This window comes from Panthera onca, chromosome A1 (assembly GCF_046562875.1).
Source record: "Panthera onca isolate mPanOnc1 chromosome A1, mPanOnc1 haplotype 2, whole genome shotgun sequence".
Lineage (NCBI taxonomy): Eukaryota > Metazoa > Chordata > Mammalia > Carnivora > Felidae > Panthera > Panthera onca.
This window is the reverse complement of record NC_138339.1, coordinates 226380819-226399929: the sequence shown is the minus strand read 5'-3', so window position 1 is coordinate 226399929 and position 19111 is coordinate 226380819. Positions and strand designations below refer to the sequence as shown.

Genomic DNA, 19111 nt, shown 5'->3' with positions numbered 1-19111 from the left:
CCAGTCGAGAGTAAGCCTCCGGTCAAGATCTCTCCAGAAAGGAAATAGGAAAAGTGGCATCCACTGGAGCGTCCTGGTGGCTCAAGGGTTAAGGGAGCGGTTCGAACCGGCCCGAGCGTTGGGGGATTCCGGGGAGGACGCGGGAGGCAGGAGGCGCCGCGGAGCGCGCGCACAGACCCTCCAATAAACACAAAGGAGGGCCTGGGGAATAGAAACCCAAATCCACTTGTAATCGTACAAGAGATTCGGGCATAATTACTTGAGCAACCTAGATTAAGATTGATGAGCCTTTAAAGTGGCGCTTCAGATCGACCGCCTCGCCCTTTGGAAAGAAAAACCTTGTGCAGCCGAGATGGACCCCGACTCCGCTTGGCTACGCGGCGGGAACTGGCGGCCCGGGACCCAGGCCGGGAGTGCGCGCGCCCCGGGGCCGGGCCCCCCGGTGCGGGCTCGGGGGGTACCGAGGGCAATAAACTAACCGAAAGGGCTTCGCGTTAGTGTGACCCAGGCGGTCAGCTCGGGGGTGAAGGCTGACACTGACGCAGTTGGCTTCCTGTCCACCCGGTTAGGCGCGACCGAAGCCGGCCGAGAGCCCTCTCCGTGCCTCCCGCGGCAGAAACGGCCCGGCTTTGTGCAGGACGGTAGCGGCCTCGGGGCGCACGCCTCCCTGGGAACGTGAACTTCCCCGCAGTCCCCGGGCCCCGCCGGGTCGGGCCTGCCAGCGGTGGCCTCGGCGGTGGCGGCGCGAGCCGGTCTCACCGCGAGGAGCCGCCGCCGAGGGGCCCGAGCCCGAGCGGCCGCAGGGGACCTGCCTTTTTATTGCCTTTATCCTACTGTTACTGTGACTCGTTTGACTATGTGCATTTCAGGGCGTGGGGGGAGATGGGGGGGGTGAGGAATGGAGGGGAACTTAAGGCGCCCTTGCTACAAAAAAAAAAAAAAGGGAGAGAGAGAAGAACAATAAAAAAAAGAATAATTTCTGTGTTCCATGTCTGTGTACAGGATAGCAAAGAGTGCCTCCCCTTTCGGGGAATCTTAAAGGGGCAGTTAAGTGATCCCCTTTGAATTAATATTCTAAAACGTAATTTTCAACATTAACTCAGATTGAGGGAATTCGAAGTAGGCACCTTAGTAGGCACACTTTCTGAAACATCTTTTCCTGAAGATTAGTTTCTCTAGTTTCAAAAGTTGAGAAATAGCACTTTTGGCACGCTTTTCTGAGAATCGCCTTGTTCGAGCGTCTTACAATTTCATCACTTTTGACTGATTCTCTGTGAAAATCACTGCTACGATTTTTGTTCTTTTCTACATAAGAAATGTACTTAATATCCTTGTGTGTGTGTGTGTACGTGCGTATGTGGCGCGCCTTAGGACGCCGATGTGAATCTTCATGCAAGTTGCAAACCCCTTAGTACAGTGGAATTCATACATCCAGATCCTGTACCCCTTCACACCCTCCCGCCCATCCTTGGGGAACTCCGCTGCCCAGTGGACCGGGCTTTCCCGGATGGCTGGCCTTTGGGGGCAGTGCTGACTGCCTAGGGTCTCCCAAAGCCGGTGGTGCCCCACGGAGAATCGGGGCATTTGTGGGATTTCTAGGCGGAGGTTACCAACTCTCTTGCTAAGGGTCACTTATTCGGTATTCTGACCTCTTGGGGCTTTATAGGATTCTGTATCTCTACTCTCGTTATAAGATAATGTGCAAAAGCTAAGCAGACCTTATCTCACACGAGAGGAGCTGGCCGCATGACCACAGGCACCATTTTCTTAGTACATCTTTAAAAATAAAGACCTGCGGCACCCTTCGGGAGGGAGCGGGAGAGGGCCACAGGGATTCAGCCTGACTCCGGTGCCCTTGTCTTTCAGGCCCAGTGGTTCTCAGTACCCCAGCCCAGCTCATCGCTCCTGTGGTGGTGGCCAAGGGGACTCTCTCCATCACCACGACAGAAATCTACTTCGAGGTAGATGAGGATGATCCTGCCTTCAAGAAGATCGACACGAAAGTGAGTTAGAGTGATTCTGTAAACAGTCCTGGTGGCTTTGTGGCAGGAAGTGGTTTTCAATTTTGCTTGGTTTTAAATGACAGTGGGGGAGGGGAGCATGTTTCCATCTTTGTCATAGGAAATAAAATGAATGAAATAACACATGCTCTATTTTATGGGACTGAAGAATATATTAATGATTTTAAATCCCGCGTTACCAGAGCATGCTCATTTTAATACTTTCTACATGAGAGCCTTTGTCTGCACTTGGGTAGATTTGATAGTTAAGCCAATTGTTCAAAGTCTCTGGGGTACAGCATCCCAAGCTCTTTGGGAAGACTGGGAAGGTTTTTCTGAAATACCTTAAGATCACTTTTAATTTCCAGACGTGTACATTGAGATGTGAATTATTATTCATTAAAAGGTTATAAGGAAACTGGGGGGGGGGGGCGAGGTGGCATTTAAATATAAATTCATCTCCGTTATTACATCCATTTTTCATCTCCTGAAATAAGAATGCGCTTTACATGTGAATTTAAGAGCAGGAGAAACTAATTCTCTAAGAAGCATCGATTTCAAGTGTATAGGTCATATATACTAGCAATCAGATGTTTAAAGTCTGTGTTCTTCTGTGGGTGTAATGCCAGAAGATACATATTTGGACAATTTGAAATGCATAAATATTTATTTAGTATATCTTATTGTGTAGATTTTAAAACCTGATGTTGGGACAGCCCTACACCTCTGCACTTTCTTTTCAAATCAATGTGATTGTTGTTTTAACTTTTATGTTACCCTGCAGTTTGTAAACTTTTCTGAGGTTAAGAATTCAAGTGTCCTGCTAGATATCCAAGCATCAGTGTACAAAAGATCTTCCTTTGCAAGCTTTATCAGAAGCAATTATTCCAAAATAGTCAAAGACAAATGCTCCCACAGATTCAGAACTTTATTATTTGTATTTAATTTTTGTATAGAAATAAAGTATTATAAAACACGATTTGTAGAAGAGGAACCGAAATTCCAAAATCTACCCTCACCTGAATTAACTGCCTACCTTAGGGCCTGTAGGTGGTTAGCTCTTGGCACTTGTTGACTATTAAAATACTTGGAAGGACAGTCAAAGGACTTCTTACACTTCTGGCTCCCAAAGGATGGAATGTTTAAAATGAGCTGAAATGTAGTGTATTTGATTTTTAAATAATTTAAAGTTTGTCTTTATGCTTTTATCATTAGCTTGCCCTTACAAAGGAAAAATAAATTTTGGGTTTCTGATTAACTTATTCAGCTAATGGAACACTAACTGCATAAAATAAGATTTGACATAAAGTGGTCAGAAATAATCTTTATTTTATTAGCGTAGTTAGTTTTCATATACAAATTTTGAAACTTTCATTGTGACTTTGAGTTCACTTTCTCTGAGTCAGATTTTTAACTCCACAGTCTTTGCTGTCATGACATATTTTTTCCTTATATTATCAGAAATGCTACAGAACCTAGTCCAGAAGAGCAGACTTTCAAGGGTAGATTTAAATCTGTCTGTCATAGAAAGAAATAGTCTTATAAGTAGATCATTAGCTTCTGTAGCTGTACAAAGAGTTTTCTCCGGTATTTTAAGGTTTTATTTTGAATAATTCCATTAGCACACTCCTCAAAATGTTTAAGATACTCAGGTGGGTTCAGTTTCCAAAATGAAGCGTTACATCTTTTGATAGAAAAACAATTTAAAGTGAGACACAACAACTTTTATTTTACTTCATTTATTAGCTTCTAATTAAATAAAAACCAGCAACAGAAATTAAAATCTAAGTCACAAAAGTAGTTATCCAGTGTATTTCAAGTGCATTTTCAAATATATAATTCAGATATTCAAGCGTTATTATATAAGCTGAATTCAAATTTCTTTGAATATATTTAAATAACATTTCAAGTATATTTATGGAATGTTAGAAATAGAACAAGCATTATATTTGAAACAAAATGTAAACTTTTTTAAAGTTCAGACACTTTCAAAGACAGATAAAAGTACCGGGAGGAAATCTACCTTTAAATGGTATCTTTGTTAGTGGAAAATGTCTGGAAGTATCCAAAACGGCAATTTAACTTCTGTTCACCAAATCACAAAACACCAACATCCACACGTTCAAAGACAATGTGAGATCACAATATTTGTTACAAACCAAAATATACATTACACTTTCCTTCAGATGGCATATCCAAATGGTGTTTACTCACAGACAGATGCACCTAAATCACCAGGATTGCTATAATCCTTTGATAGCTGGGCAGAGTGTTCTCTGTGGTCTTGCATTACAGCCGGGTTGCTTTCCGGGTGTTACTGTGTACTTTTCGAGGGAGATAAGAAATCCTTCGTAAAAGAAGTCTTCTAATACTTGTGGGTTTGGGTTTTTCTCTATCCTCTTTCCCTACTTCGTCTTCTCCCCTTGGAGGGGTGGGTGAGATGATGCCTAAACATTGTACTGTTATTCCTTTTTAAGGAAGAGATTGTTTGCACTGACAAGTGGAATATTAGATAGGAATCGACCAGGAAGTTTACACCGAACTAGGTCTTTGAGAAGAGCAATCACATTTCGGCTCTTGACGAAACGGTCCTCTAAAGTTTCTCCAAACTTTTCGGGTTGGTCAGGATCTCTCTCGCCAGTCGCCACGTTTGTTTGGCAGCGTTCTCCAGAGCCGAATGAGGTTTGCCTTGGAACAGATCTAAGTTCGGTAGGAAGTAGTGAGGACACCGCCGGCACTGCAGGCAGGAGATAAGTTGCAGCAAAATCCCGTTAAGCCGGTCACCCAGGCAGGACTCGTCCCAGTCCGACTCCCGGGGATGCTTTTCACACTCGTAGGAAACCAGAGTCTTCATGTGGTAATTGTTGAGGGGCTGGCCCGGCAGTTCGAGGTGCCGATCCCGCAAGGTTTTGAGGATGGAGAGGCATTTCTTCCTGCAGCCCCCCATCTGCAGTCTGTTCTCCGCTTCCGCGAACTGCAGCACCCAGGCGTCGCTCTCGGCCGAGCTCTGTTTGCCGGCCAGGGAGTGGCACTCCTTGGACAGGAGATTGAACCCTTCCGCTTTGACCTCCGCCACCCGGTTGGGTCCCGGCCAGGGGATGTGGGGAAGCGGCCAGTGGGCAGCGCTCCTGGGCCAGATGCCGGTGCACTTAAAGGCCGGGGTGATCTGCACCACGTACCTATCTCGGATTCGCAGTTTCACTTCGCTGGTGTCCGCCACCATTTTTACCACGTCCCGGTAGCTGCATTTGTCCACCGCCTGGGCCACCAGCGTCTGGAACCTGGACCGGATCTTGCGCGCCGAGAGGTAGCCGGAGGCGGTGATGAATTCCACCCAGAGGGACATGCTCCTCTTGCGCCCGTCGCTCAACTTCAGCACCGCGCAGCCGGGCAGCGAGCCGTCGTCCACAAAGTTGAACACCCCCATCTGGTTCAGGTAAAGCACCACTTCAAACTCGGTGGGGGAGATGACCTCGAGGCCCTCGTAGCGATTGTCCATCTCGTTGAGAGAGCTGATGAAGCGGGGCTCCTGGACCTCCACTTCTTTCAGGACGTCGGAAACGACTTTGCAGACTTCCCGGATAGTCTTCGCGATGGCAGCTTTCCTGGCCTGGCACTTCTCGTTGTAGTATTTATTCAGATGGTACACCAGCTTGGCCTGGGCCGCGATCATGTTGGGGCAGAGATCCGGATTGTACACCGGAGTCTCGCAGTAAGCTGTGGGATCCAATGCGGCTGCTAGAGCTGGAGCCAACTTCGGTGGAGAAACGGGCCGCCGCGCTCAGAAACGCACCCAAACGCTCTCCGACGTGCTGCCGCGCTGGACTCCCAGCCCGCTGCTCTCCCCCCTTCCTTTTATCTTTGAGCCCGGTCGGCCTGAAAGTGAAAGCCTGCTCTGCCCCCCTCTCTCGGCCTTTCTTCCTCCTTTAAAGGATCCTTGTGCGGGAGAAACGCAAGGAGAGATCACCTTCTCAGTAGTGAAAACAAAAGTTGCGCTGAGACCCAGCAAAGCTCCTCCCGTAGTCAAAATAATCGGCCCTCTCCGTATTTATTTACGCCTTCCCGCAATCATCGTGTCTGCCGGACTGTTAATCAGACGGAGGAAAAGTGTGCTGAGTGTGTGTCGGGGGTGAGTGTGCGTGTGTCTGTGTCAGAAGAAGCTGCTGTTGGTTTGTCTAAGAGCCCAGATGCACTCGTGTGGAAATTATAAAGGCAGGGCCAGGCAGGCTGGCGGCCAATCGCCACTGGGCTCGTCACGACAGCCTCCTTCAGCTCCAGCCCGGCTAATTAATCCCCCCTCGTGGATATAGGCACACAAACTAAAGGTAGGAGGCTGCTGCCGGCAGAAAACCACCCAGGCCACCTAGACAGTTTTGGAAATCAAGAGGAATCTCTCGGCTTTGGTATTAATTGAAGCATATTGACGTTTTGAAAAGACTTGGCAAAGTGCTTCTCTTCTGTGTTGAAAAAAAAAAAGCCCTGCTTGTCTTTTTACCGCGGAAATGCAAATACAGGTGTATTAATGGTCATCCATCAATTAGCGAACTAGATGGGGTCTTCTAAAACCAAAGTCACTAACTTGCATTTAGAATAAGATAATTAACGTCTCTTAATCCTGGAGGTCTTTTAAAATGCAGGTTGAGAGCTTGCTGTTGCACGTCTGTGCGAGTTGGCTTTAGATGGACTGATGCCTGTGTAATTTTTTGGATGTTCCTATAATGTCAGAATGTTGTTGTTGTTGTTGTTGTTGTTGTTGTTGTTGTTTTAATGTTATGCAGCGTTTTAACTCTGGTTTTTCCTCATTTGCAGTGGTTGAAAGGAATCTGAAAATTACTGTTTTGTTAGACGTTGTCTACTGCTCTTTAAGTTAGGATGTTTAAAAAATGTTTAGGATCACTCCCCCTCTGTCCCCAACTGCAGCCCTCTTTGTACTTCGGTTGACTTGCCAACATAATCAGGACACTGAGTTTTGTACGCACTGGTAGAAAGCTTTAAAAAATAACTTCTCTCTGTGATCGAGAGACTGTTGTAACGTGAGTTCCTAGTGGGCTGGGTTTTAATATGTGAAATGAAGGCGAGATCATAGAGATGAGACCTACTGGCAGATAACTGTTCCAAAAATTTTCAGGCTCCGGGTTTCTGGCTTGCCTATTGATGTATAATTCAGGATATACCTCCTCTCCTAAGTGTCCTTAGTGGTGACCTGACAGACTTCTAATTTTATACGATTTCATGTGATTTGATTGAGGGAAAAATCAGTTACGATTGTAAAAGAAAACTAATTTGCAGTCATCCAGGGTGTTAAAATTTAAATGCCATTTTGGAAAACTTTGAAAGAAAAATCAACATTTCCAAATTTTGGAACCTTGATACAGGAGGGGGGAATGGATTTATGTAGAACATGGTTTTGGTTTTGTTTTCTGGTGATACCAATTGTGTCCTTCATGTACAGGAAAGGAAATAAATACTACTTAGGAACTATGTAGTGGTTTTAAAACCCAGGCAGATTTTTAATGCCTACCTTTAATTTAGATGTCGTGTCTTTAAAATTAACAGTATTTCCAGCCAAATCTTGTAACTCCTGGTAACAGGTTTGTAGGCACTTTCTTTCAGAGCCACTTTCAACCAGATCTTGTTCAGGGCTCCCACTTTTTACCTGAGCTTTTTTTTTTTTTTTTTTTTGCACAGGTACAAGCATCACAAAGGCACCTATTATTTCCTTTCTCCTTATCCAAGAGTGATAGGTTCCAGATTTAGCTTAAAACAATACATTAGATTTGGGGCTCATGGCATCCATCTACTCTATTCCCCAGGAACCTTCCATTCCCTGGGGAGCAGGGACTGGGAACACGCGAACAGCCCCTCCCCACTTTGCAGGCTCTGCGGGTGAACGCACTGCTACCTTTTGGCAGTTGGAAGAGGAAGAAGAGGAGGCCAATCCGAACCGCAGAACCCGAGGCCAAGAAGGCGAAGATGCGCCTTGGTCTCAGGGGAAAAGCCGCCTCTGGCCCTCACCCGGCGTCTGTCCCCTCTCTCCCGCTGCTCCGCGCTTCCAAGCCAGCCTCCCTTCCTCTCTCTGTTCCGTGGGGTTTTTTTCCTGCGTGCGCGTTATTCTAAGCCTTACTCGGTGTCCTCGGGTTCTCCCCGTCCGCTCCAGGCCACGGCCTCTGCCCGCGCATCCCTCAGCCCCGCCGCCGCCCGGGCCCACGTGCGCCCGCAGCCTAGCCCCGCTCTTTCTCGTCGGCGGCCGCGGGCCCCTGCGCCCAGCGCTCTGTCCCTTGGGTGCAGACCAGAGTTGCTCGGCCAGGACCTCGTCCCTCGATTTGCTGGGCCACCTGCAAATACCCCGGCCGCCGAGGACGTGCGGCCTGGGACGCGGAGGCCCCGGGGCCGTGTGGGGGGACCGTGGCGCGGCGGTCCGGGTGGGTCTAACGCGAGGGACGCGAGGGGCGCCCGGCCGGCCTCGCTGGAGCCAAGCGCGCAGGTGGCGCATCTTCGGGGCTCGCTGTGCGGCTTAATTGGGTTAAAGCGAAGCTAAACACCGAAGCACTTTGTGCAAACTAATTGGTGTAACCGGGGCCTTTTCACTAACGATTTGCACTTTGAAGAAGAAAAATGGATGGTGAGAAAAGGACTAAGAAAGTCGTTAGTCCTAGAATGTTCCAGGCAAGTGAAGTCATTCAGTTCCAAGGACGCCGGGACTGTGTTTTCCGAGCTGCTTTCCCCCCAGCACCCTTCACGCTGGGAGCTGACAGTGATTTACATAACACAGGATTCACCCACCCGCTGTTATCACTGTAGGTGAACTGGGCGCCCTAGAATAATACTCCAGCCCAAGTACTGCTTGTTGCTGCAACACAGTGATTTTCTATCACACTGAACACGTGAAATGAATTGACTTCTGTAGCTGAATCCTTTCAGTGATCTTAGACACCTCTCATTGTTGAAGGGAAAATTAAACTATCCGAGGAGTGTGTTTTCTATCCCTTAATTTTTTTTTTTTTTTTTTTTTTTTTTGTTTTAAGGAAATGACCTATGGAGAAGAATTTACAATATATAGTATACATTTATGTAATTCAGCCGCATTTTTGGAGGTAGTTTTGTGGGAGCAACTTAGTTATTTTATAAGATTTTTTTGTGAAATATCATTTGACCTATTGAACTAGTTATTTCAAATGATTATTTACTACCTGGGGATGGCTTAAAATCAATTTATTTACTTATATGAGAAGTTATAAAACAACTCTAATGATTTCAGTCTTGTATTATTATTATTTTTTTACTATAAATATAATCTTAGTAGTTAGTCCTAGAGTAAAAGCTTGTGCGTGTCCAATGCTTTAGGGTATAAACGCTGAATTGTTTTCAGTGCTATGCTATGCAGTCATCTTTGACGTGAGCTAATAATAGAATGATAATTGAAGAAAACTGACCTAATTGAAGGAAAAAAGGAAAAAAAGCCAAGAATCTCATGATTTCTCATGATTTAATGATAGTTTGAGATGCTTACATTTGAATGATATTTGGGATTTTAAGGTCTAACCGGCTTGACTTTTTCATTTCATTTACTTAGGTTACTAGGCAGCCTTGACTTAAAGTGTATCATTTAGGAAAAGAATCCAAAAAAGTCACCAACACACCATTATCATAAATTTTAGTGGTATTAATGAATACAAAACAATTAAATATTATGGTCCTTAACATTTCAAAACATTCAAAATAACGATGGCAAAATAATTTTTCCTGAGGTCCTGTTTCCTAAGTAACTTATTCCCCCTTCTGTAATCCTACTTAATTTGTATGGGATACACAATGTAATGTGTAAATAGTCACCTTATTAGGTTTAAAGAAAAACTATTACCTTGAGAAATGCAGAAATGCAGGAATGCAAGGCTTCTGTGTTTAAAAAAACTAATTTAAATTTGAATTACATGTTCATGAATTTAAGCAATTGTGACCTTTCATCTGGAAAAATGTGTCTGTTAGAGAATATACATATACACGTTAAATGCTCACATAGATATTGTTTTGTGTTTTTTATATCTGCTGGCTGCTATTCTATTCGCAAGTATTCATGAACTTAAAGTTTTATTTTTTTAATATGTGCTTATTACACTGGGGAGATAAAAAGAATATGAAGTTGAGTTTATTAAATTATTTATCCCTACTGCTGGAGTGGCTTTGAAGGCTCATTGTACGCATCTGATTTCTACCTCCCCCCACTTCGTTTTTTAAATGCACCCAGGCTATTTCATCTGTTTCATTCTGCCAGACACAATATATTTCTTTTTTTACACTAGAGAAATTAAAGACAGATATTTGTGCAGGGTTTTCTCTATGTGTCACATTAAATAAAGTAAAATAGAGGCAGTTTTTCTGGTAATCTAATTTGATGGCATCTATACCTTTCTTCTTGTTGTGACTCCTCGTATAAGAACACTTGAAACAAAATAGCTTGAGAGCTTCAAAAGTTTCCATGATTTCTTAAAACAGTTATTTCATATTTTAATATCAGGTTTATGAAACGGTGAAGCCGAGAATTGAGGTCACTGTTGGCACAATCTAGACCCTATTTTATTTCTTCAACCAGAGCATCCTGATAATTGAAGTTTTTTAAAAAAATTATTTCCTTAATTCTTCACTTGAATGATCAAGGCTATGGCCTCACTTTTCCTCATCCCCCTAGTACACATCAGATAGTCAACATTTGTTGTGGGGCGTACTTTTCTTCCGTACAGTGTTGCTTAGTAAACTTGTTATTGGTGCTAATAAATGTTGAAAAGAAAGTAACTTTGAGATTAAAGATGAAGTTAGAAGTGTACCTACTAGATTTGCGGATTTGCATTCATTCTGGGTAATTCCAACCAAAGCCTTTCTCTGGGCAGAAAAAAGAAAATGGAAGGACTGGGTTATTCAGACAGTTGTGTATTTCCTCACTTCATTTGAATGTGTACATATTGGTGTAGGATGTTTTAAGTTGCATCTATGAACTGAAAAATTGGGGGGGTGGAGGGTTATAACCAGAAGATATTCTTATTGCTCAAAATAGAATGTGATCTCTTTACTCTTTCCAGAAATGTAAGGATATTGGGGTCAATCATTTATTTATTGAGTGTTATGTAGGAAGTGTTGATTACAATGTTCCAGTTCCTCATAGACCCTTCAGAAAGTCACTGTTAATCTTTATAATCTAGAAAATTCGAATTCATTTTGTTAGATTTCAGCCTCTATTTTTCCTTTGGATATTATAGGAATATTCTGGCAAGATAAATGGACTCACATGATTCTTTTCTTTACGAATATATGAAAACTAGGTATTCCTTAACCCATAATTCACGTGGATTTACTGACATTTGTGTATATGACCACAACCTTGGTACTCTTAGCACATTTGCGTTTTATTGCACTTAGAGAAAACAATGGAATCAAATGTGATTAGTGTCTTAATCTGTACATCTGTAGTGGGTCATCCAGGACTGCATAGCTCTCATTACTGTCCCATACTGTATGTGATTAAGCCACTGGAAATATTCAACATGACCTTGAGGCTAGAGTATGGTATATAGATAATCAACATTCAGTGATTGCATGTCTAAAATAACCTTTTCTAGATCTAATTTACCGTTGGGGAGCTTACTTTTTCATGAACGAAGCAATTCCTCTAAACCAGGATTTATTATTTTTTTAATGATTAGCAACAGGAGTAATAATTTAAGAGAATAATTACATTGAATAAAAAAACTATTATTTCTTATCATATATATATTTTTATATAATAAATAAGTGCTTTATAGAAAATGAAGGAAATGAGTTTATGAATAGGAATTTTCTTTATCGTTTTTTTTTTACACGTAGAGATTACAAACATCCGAGAATACACCACCTAAAGAATGATTTCATTTCCACCTATGTGTGATTATTTTCACTCTTCTAACAATACACATTTTAGTATACAAGTACGTATTATTTCTAAAAAGCCCGATTTTCCATGTTTGTCAAAAATATCAAGTCAGAAGTATTCATAAGTAGTTAATACTTTCTGGTCTACATGTTTATTCCTATTGTCTACACATCTAGATCAAATCAAAAGCACGAAGAGCACAGAGTTTGTAAGACATAGTCTTTCTAATAAGAAAATTTGAAACCAATGAAGTAGAAAGTATGGTTTTATTTGATTTTTATGTGAACTCTATTTTTTTATTATTGAAGCCAGGTTTACTGATGTGTATTTTGTGTACAGAACTATCCTTTTCTATGGTTTTTCCCCATGAATGTGCCATTCTGTGAATTTTAACAAATATATACAGTCATATCATGCTGGCACCAACAGAATATTTCCGTTGCCACAAGTTTCCTCATGCCCCTATTTTATTTTTTCATTCATAAATTCTATGATTCATTTATAAGTATCTGGGTGTTTTACTTTTCTCTCAAAAAATCTTTAGATTGTAAATCTATTTTTATTCCTCTAGAATTTATTTATTTTTATCGTGTTTCTAATTTAAGGCCAGTTTTAATCAGATCACACTGACATAGAGGCAGAGTATGAAATGATACTTCAGAGAGATAAGGAATAGGCTTACAATTTTTGTTTTACCTGAAGGTTGTTTGAATTTAATATATACCACCTTTACGCTTGGTAAAAGATTCATTTTTCAAAGGAACTGCTAAGATTTGTTACGTTGGTATGAATGTACGTATTAGACTTAAGAATATAGCTTATAGTTTGCACGTCAAAATATGTATTGAGAAACAGGGATTCCTTATATAAGTTAGCAACATTTGAGGCATATTGGTAATGTCACTAGCTTTATGTCACTGGGGAAATAAATCTCTCGGTATTTAAATTACATTGTACATTATATTTCGGTAAATTAATCCTCCCTTTGAGTGGTGGGGGACAAGGCCAAGGAGTTTATTAGAGCTAATATTAATTAATATATATACATTCTTGAAACATATACCTCTAATCCTAATTTTATATAAATATACATTGTCACTGAAATTTAGATGGTTATAAAGACTCCAAGCAAAGAATTCTTAAATTATAGGAGAGCAGACATGTTCATTGACAACGATGCTCTTTCAAGTATTTTGCCTTTTTACAACTTGGAATAGTACAACTAGTCTTCTGTTTCTTTCCCCAAGATATAAAATTATTTAAATGCTTTCTGTTTTATATTTTTATTTGGCAATTACAATACAAATTTTAATGTTATGCATGCTTACAGCCCTATTAAGAAAGAAGTTATTGCTTTCTTAATAATCTTAAGCCATTTTTAGAAAGTATACTCTTTTTATGGTTTGCAAAATAGCCTGTGCATGCAGGCTGTGTGTATACACACACACACACACACACACACACACACACACACACACACACAGACATCCCCAGTATTTCAGATAATAAAAGATTGAATTGGCCTGTATACATTTGTTTTAACCTGTTAAAAGGAAACAGCTACTAAATATAGGATTCTTGCCACCAGGATGTAATATCACACTGCAAGTTTATTCCATGATAACCTATACAGTTTTCAATAATACCTTAAGAGACTGAGGCTAAATAGACTTTTAAAATAATAATAACTGGAAGTTCTAACAGTATTTATCCAGACACATACACTGTGGCAGTTTTGAATATCATAAGATTTTAATTGTGAATGAGAAGTTTAAACATTGCTAGCCATTCTGTCCATGTAAATACAAATATACTTAGCTCCGTCACTCACATACCTAATATGTGTGTGTGTCCATAAAAACACTTTCATATATTTAAAATTGTTTTCTGCTTTCTTGCAAAGACAATGGTTAAATTTTTGTGCAACCTGAACCTGTATTTGATAAGCAAATTGCATAACTCACTAGGGGGGGAAATTTTAGGGTTTTTTTTTTTTTTTTTTGGTTTTGGGGTTTTACTTTTTGTTGTGTTTTTTTTTCTTTTACTAGCAAATTCAGTTCTTCATTTGTTTTGCTCTCCACGCTGCATTAGCACAGTTTTCCCCTGTGTACATCTGCCAGTGTACAATTTAGCCACGGGCATCTGTAGACCTTGTGGTGATCAGTATTGCAGGCAAAAGCCATATGTGTTTAAATAAAAAAAAAATCTCTTTATTTCATTTGCTATTTTAACTGGATGGATAACTTTTGTGCCTCAAGACAGAAGAAGAAAAAATACAGAAATAATTAATTGCCTCTATTCTTGAGGCAGTTTCATTTCCCCTCCAATATGGAATGCTTGTCAGCTTTCCTGATAAATGACTGCATGTATTTGCATAGATTTTACATTAACACAAAAATTAGTTTTATTTGTGGAAACCTAGTTTACATAATAATATAAAACCTAGTGTTATTGATTATGTTTGCAAACATTGATGATTTTTTAAAGGGGTTGTAGCATATTTATTTTTCAAAGACCTGATCAACCTATTTTTAACTTAAACTTTCTTTTGCTTTATGCAGTTTTGCACGAACAAGACAAACATTCATAAAATGTTAGTTTTAGAAATTCTTTTCTGGCCATATGAACCACAACTGTTTCAGGCCCACAATTAGTAACCTTCAATTGGTAAGAAGATTCTGATTTTAAACTTTGGCCGAGGATTATTTTTAAATACTTATTACCGATTGTATACACCTCGGACGGTTGGAGGATTGCATCTGTGTGAATGATTTTAATTTTCATATTCATGTTCTCGAAAGGATGGGTACTCTAATGGGTGTGTAGTCGAGCTCACTCCTGAGACGTTATGAACTGTTTACAACCAAATTTAAAATATCACTGAGAATTATTCTCTCCATCTTCATTCTGTTGCCTTGAGTATACTTAATCGTTGATCACCCTGATCCAACCTTGAGAGATACAGTGTGCCAGAGCTATTTGGGTACTGCAGACAATTCTTGCTCTCTAAGTGGCAGGCAGTGGATGTTTATTCATACGGCACTCCGGTATCTTGTTGTCTAGAGGCAACCTGCTAACTATGTGCTATCATCGTATTATCCATGTTACGGAAAATTCAAATATGTTCGCTGCTGTTAGTTACATCACAAAGCTTTTTATAAAATGTACTTGATCCTCAAGAAACCTCCTACACTTAATGGCAACCTAAACCAAGAGTCTCGCTGCCACTTCTTGATTCTGGGACACCCTGGGTGCCAGCTGTCACAGCTCAGCTAATGATGACAAATGCCCCTCTCTATGCAGATTGCAAAGCTTGCAGGCTGCTGTGAAAGGCGACCAGATTACCTTTCTTCAGATAGTAACTTAACCTTTTAAACTCATGTCAGAATGAAATTATCAGCTGTGATTTTCAATATCTGTATCTTTAAAAAACAAAAATCAGGACAAGATCAAATCACAGACTTACTTTTTAAAAATTCTTCCAATTTTTGTATAATTTACATGGCTTTATCCGTGAAGGCCGTAATATTCTTAAATGAGAAACTCTAGGTAAAATATACTTTACAGCAGCACGAGAGTGTATATTTGAACTCCGCATATAACTCAGGTAGTGTGAATTATTGAGAGAATTATCAGTATTGTTTAGGCTACAAAATAGGCTGGTGGAATTTTGAGAGAAAAAAATGTATTCTCTCCTTATCTTCACCTGAGTGGTAAAACGTCTGTACTCCTGCCGGGTGTATAGACCCAGCCTGTTCTGGATAAATTTTTATATAATTTCCCTAAAACTCTGTGGATTATTCCAAAATGATTTAGAGAATAATTATTGTTAACGATTGTTTTCCCTATTTCCAAACTTGAGCTTCTGTTTTAGGTTTCTAATTTGTTGTATAGAAACTTGTTGTCATATTTTATACATACACCTACATGGATTTTTCAAAACAGTAATGAACGCTGTTAACCATGATGTAATGCGGGGGGTTAAATTGCCTGTTAAATGAGATAATACAATCGGAACGTTCTTTTAGATTTACAAAAGACTTTTATATGCATTAATTCACTTGAAACTTAAAATACTTCTATGACTTGAGAGAAACGGGTGATATGGAATGGGGACCAAGACTTCATGAGTATTTGATCACATTTAATCTTCACAACAAATATTAGTTCCCATTTACAGGGAGAGACTGAGGTTTAGAAAGGTTAAGTGTGTTACCTAGGGTCGCATAAGTAATTACACAACGAGGTTTGTCTGCCTGCAGCTGCTTTTAGCACTGCAGCGTCTAGACTTGTGTATCGCAGAGGCATATACGTTTGCATGGAGGCATGGGGCGTGCGTGTATGTCCTGTCTGTACCCAGAGATAATTTTCGGCAACTGCTACTAGGATAGATGTTATTCTGAAAAGAAACTACGAGGCTTGCATTTACATTACGAATGTGATAGTTTGATGAGTTTTAAAGAGTAAGTTCTTTTTAGGAGGGCTTTAATTGAGTAAATAGTGAGGCACTTTTTATAAGTTTTTATTTTATGACAATGATGTGTTCATCTATTACATAGGGAGAAACTATTTAGTATCACATGTACTGTTTAATGAACATCAAATTGTACTAGTTCACCTAAAGAACTAGTTTCATTATAAAAGTTAAATTAATGGGATATACCTTTATAAAAATGATGAAGAGAAACAATTCAGCAATTAACTTGAATAAAATATCCATATACTTTTTTTACACCTATAATTTTACTCTGTGACATCAGTGGGTTATACACGCCACAATGTTGTACATCTTTTAGTTTAAGACACGTTGAAAACTCCCTTTTATCATGAACTTACATACAGTTGTTTCAATGAAAGCTGTTTGAATGCCGATTGTTTTTATTCCTTACCAAATTTTTATTTGGTACAGATACTACAATATAGGGATTTTTATCAATGATATGTCTGTTCATGTTGTAAATGCTCCATCTTTATATGTTTTAATTATAGAATTCTATTTATAATTACTAACCGGTACTAATGCTTAGTAAGTTGTATTTCGCTACATATAAAAATTAGGTAGAATTTACAGTGACCATTTTATAAGCTATATCATGCAATTAGTGCTGGGAGGAAGAAACTAATTCTACTCCAAGAGCCATATATTTTATACCAGAACTTTAGAGGAGAACATAATGTAACCCTCCTCACTAACTGCCTGAGTTTTCTCTACAACATTACTAAGGAATAGTCATCCCGCCTCTACCTTTACCTCCACTAATGAGAAATTCATTACCTACTCAGATATACACTTACAGGCAGTTCTAATTGTTAGAAGGTTCTTTCTTCTTCTTCTTCTTCTTCTTTTTTTAAAGTTTTATTTAAGTAATCTCTACACCCAGTGTGAGGCTTGAATTCACGACCCCAAGATCAAGAGTCACATGCTCTTCGGACTGAGCCAGCCAAGTGCCCCAAAAAGCTGTTCTTAATATTGAACCAAAATCTTTTCTCCTTAAATCTATCACCTTTTGGTGTCTTCTCTATAGCCTTATTCCTTTAACGGAAATAAGTCATTTAGGGGGGTGCCTGTGTGGCTCAGTCAGTTAAGCGTCCCACTCTTGGTTTCAGCTCAGGACATGATCTCACAATTCATGAGTTAGAGCCATGTGTTGGGCTCTCTGCTGACAGCTCGGAGCCTGCTTGGCACTTCTTTCTCCCTCTCTCTCTGCCCTCCCCAGCTTGCTCTCTCTCTCTCTCTCTCTCTTTCTCTCAAGAAAAAAAAAATTAAAAGAAATGTATACAAAAAAGAAGTCCTTTAAATTCAGCATTTAAGATATCAAATTGAATATGCTCTCGCTTTCAGCCATTACACCAATAGCATACTTTAAGTCACCTCACCATTTAAGACCCATTCTCATACATCATTTTCTTCAAGTGTGTTGCCTAAATTTATTACCCCCAGAGTAGATTGGTGAATGTAGAGTGGAGAGGCCTCTGTTAAGTGAAACATGGTCATATTCACTTTATGGAGTACCTCCATAACCCTGTTGACAAATGTTCAGCTGGATGTCACCAAATATCACATTTGTTTAAACATATTATGGAGTCCTGAGCACATGACTTTTTTATTTATCCAACTCATTTTATCTTACCATTTTTAGCTGTTTTTCCATGACTTGACTTATCATGGTCAAGTTGTATATTATTATTTAGAATAAGAATTAACAGGGATAACAGTTCCTTCTTAAAAGTTATTATAGGCTGCATATAGAACGTTCATAGCAAAATCGAATTTTACTATAATGAATCTATTTTTGTTCAGCTAGGTATATAAAGAGGGTAATCCACTTAAGATATATGGATAGATTAAACTCACTAAATATTCCAGAACCTTTGTGGAATCTTTTGCTAAACATTTGAAATCCTAATCCTGGTTTTTCATGGCTTTATCAAAATATGTAACAAATAAGCCCCATTTGGTATAAAGTGTACGTTATATATTTTGAAGTATTTATCAATTTTTCCTTGCCAACCACTTTTTGTCTGCAAATGGAATCTATAAGTTTCCCATATGCCTGAACAATGCAGAGAAAAGCTAATAAATTTTTAATGTAAATGTGTTCATAGAGTGTTACAATGTTACCGGAATAATTTTCATATTGATCCACCAATATTTTGGGAGTCATTTTTGATACTAATAGTTACTAAATAACTGAATATAAAGAGAGGCAAATGCTTTTTAAGAGTGATATATTTAATAAGTTAATGTCAGTGTAAAAATAATTTTATTAAGCTAAAGTAGTTTCACCAATCAGGGCCCACTCCCATTATTTTCTTCAAAAGCAATGCCTAAATCTAAATAGATACAGTAACCCAGAGTGAATTGGTACAGTTAAAGAAACCTTCCTTAAGTAATGAATATATTACTGGAAAAACATACTCAGAAGATTAGGTAGTAAAAGGTAACCAATATTAATTATTTCGATAAAGTGTACTGTGAGTTGTAAACAAAGAAAAAACCTTTTGTGTGATGTGTTATTTTAAAGCCTTAAACTTCTCTAAGTGTAAGATCATGTTTTTATTTGCCACGGGGTTTTTTTTCCCTATATGAGAGTATTTCATTAATATGTTCTTTACTATTGCTGTGTCATCTAGGCGGTAAGACACACAGAGAGCCTGCCTCAGATTTGGCTTTCCCGTGGTTTGTGTCTTGAATGGAGAATAAGAAAGT

At 39.7% G+C, this 19111-nt stretch overlaps 2 protein-coding genes across 12 annotated transcripts in view; one reads left to right on the top strand and one right to left on the bottom strand.

Moving 5' to 3' along the window:
- The window catches only part of NBEA (neurobeachin), a 678106-nt gene that overhangs the window by 472185 nt on the left and 186810 nt on the right, over positions 1 to 19111 (top strand). For 10 of the 11 annotated variants that reach the window (XM_078434421.2, XM_078434419.2, XM_078434413.2 and 7 more), the window contains one exon: positions 1867 to 2003. In XM_078434421.2, coding sequence (XP_078290547.1) covers positions 1867 to 2003 — 137 coding nt within the window. Of the gene's footprint in view, positions 1 to 1866; positions 2004 to 7813; positions 10357 to 19111 lie in introns of those variants that run through there. The other variant, XM_078434430.2, reaches the window with a different exon arrangement.
- MAB21L1 (mab-21 like 1) lies at positions 4550 to 6174 on the bottom strand. The gene has a single exon (XM_060637370.3). It carries the CDS (start codon positions 5671 to 5673, stop codon positions 4594 to 4596), a length of 1080 nt encoding a protein of 359 aa, XP_060493353.1. The 5' UTR covers positions 5674 to 6174; the 3' UTR covers positions 4550 to 4593.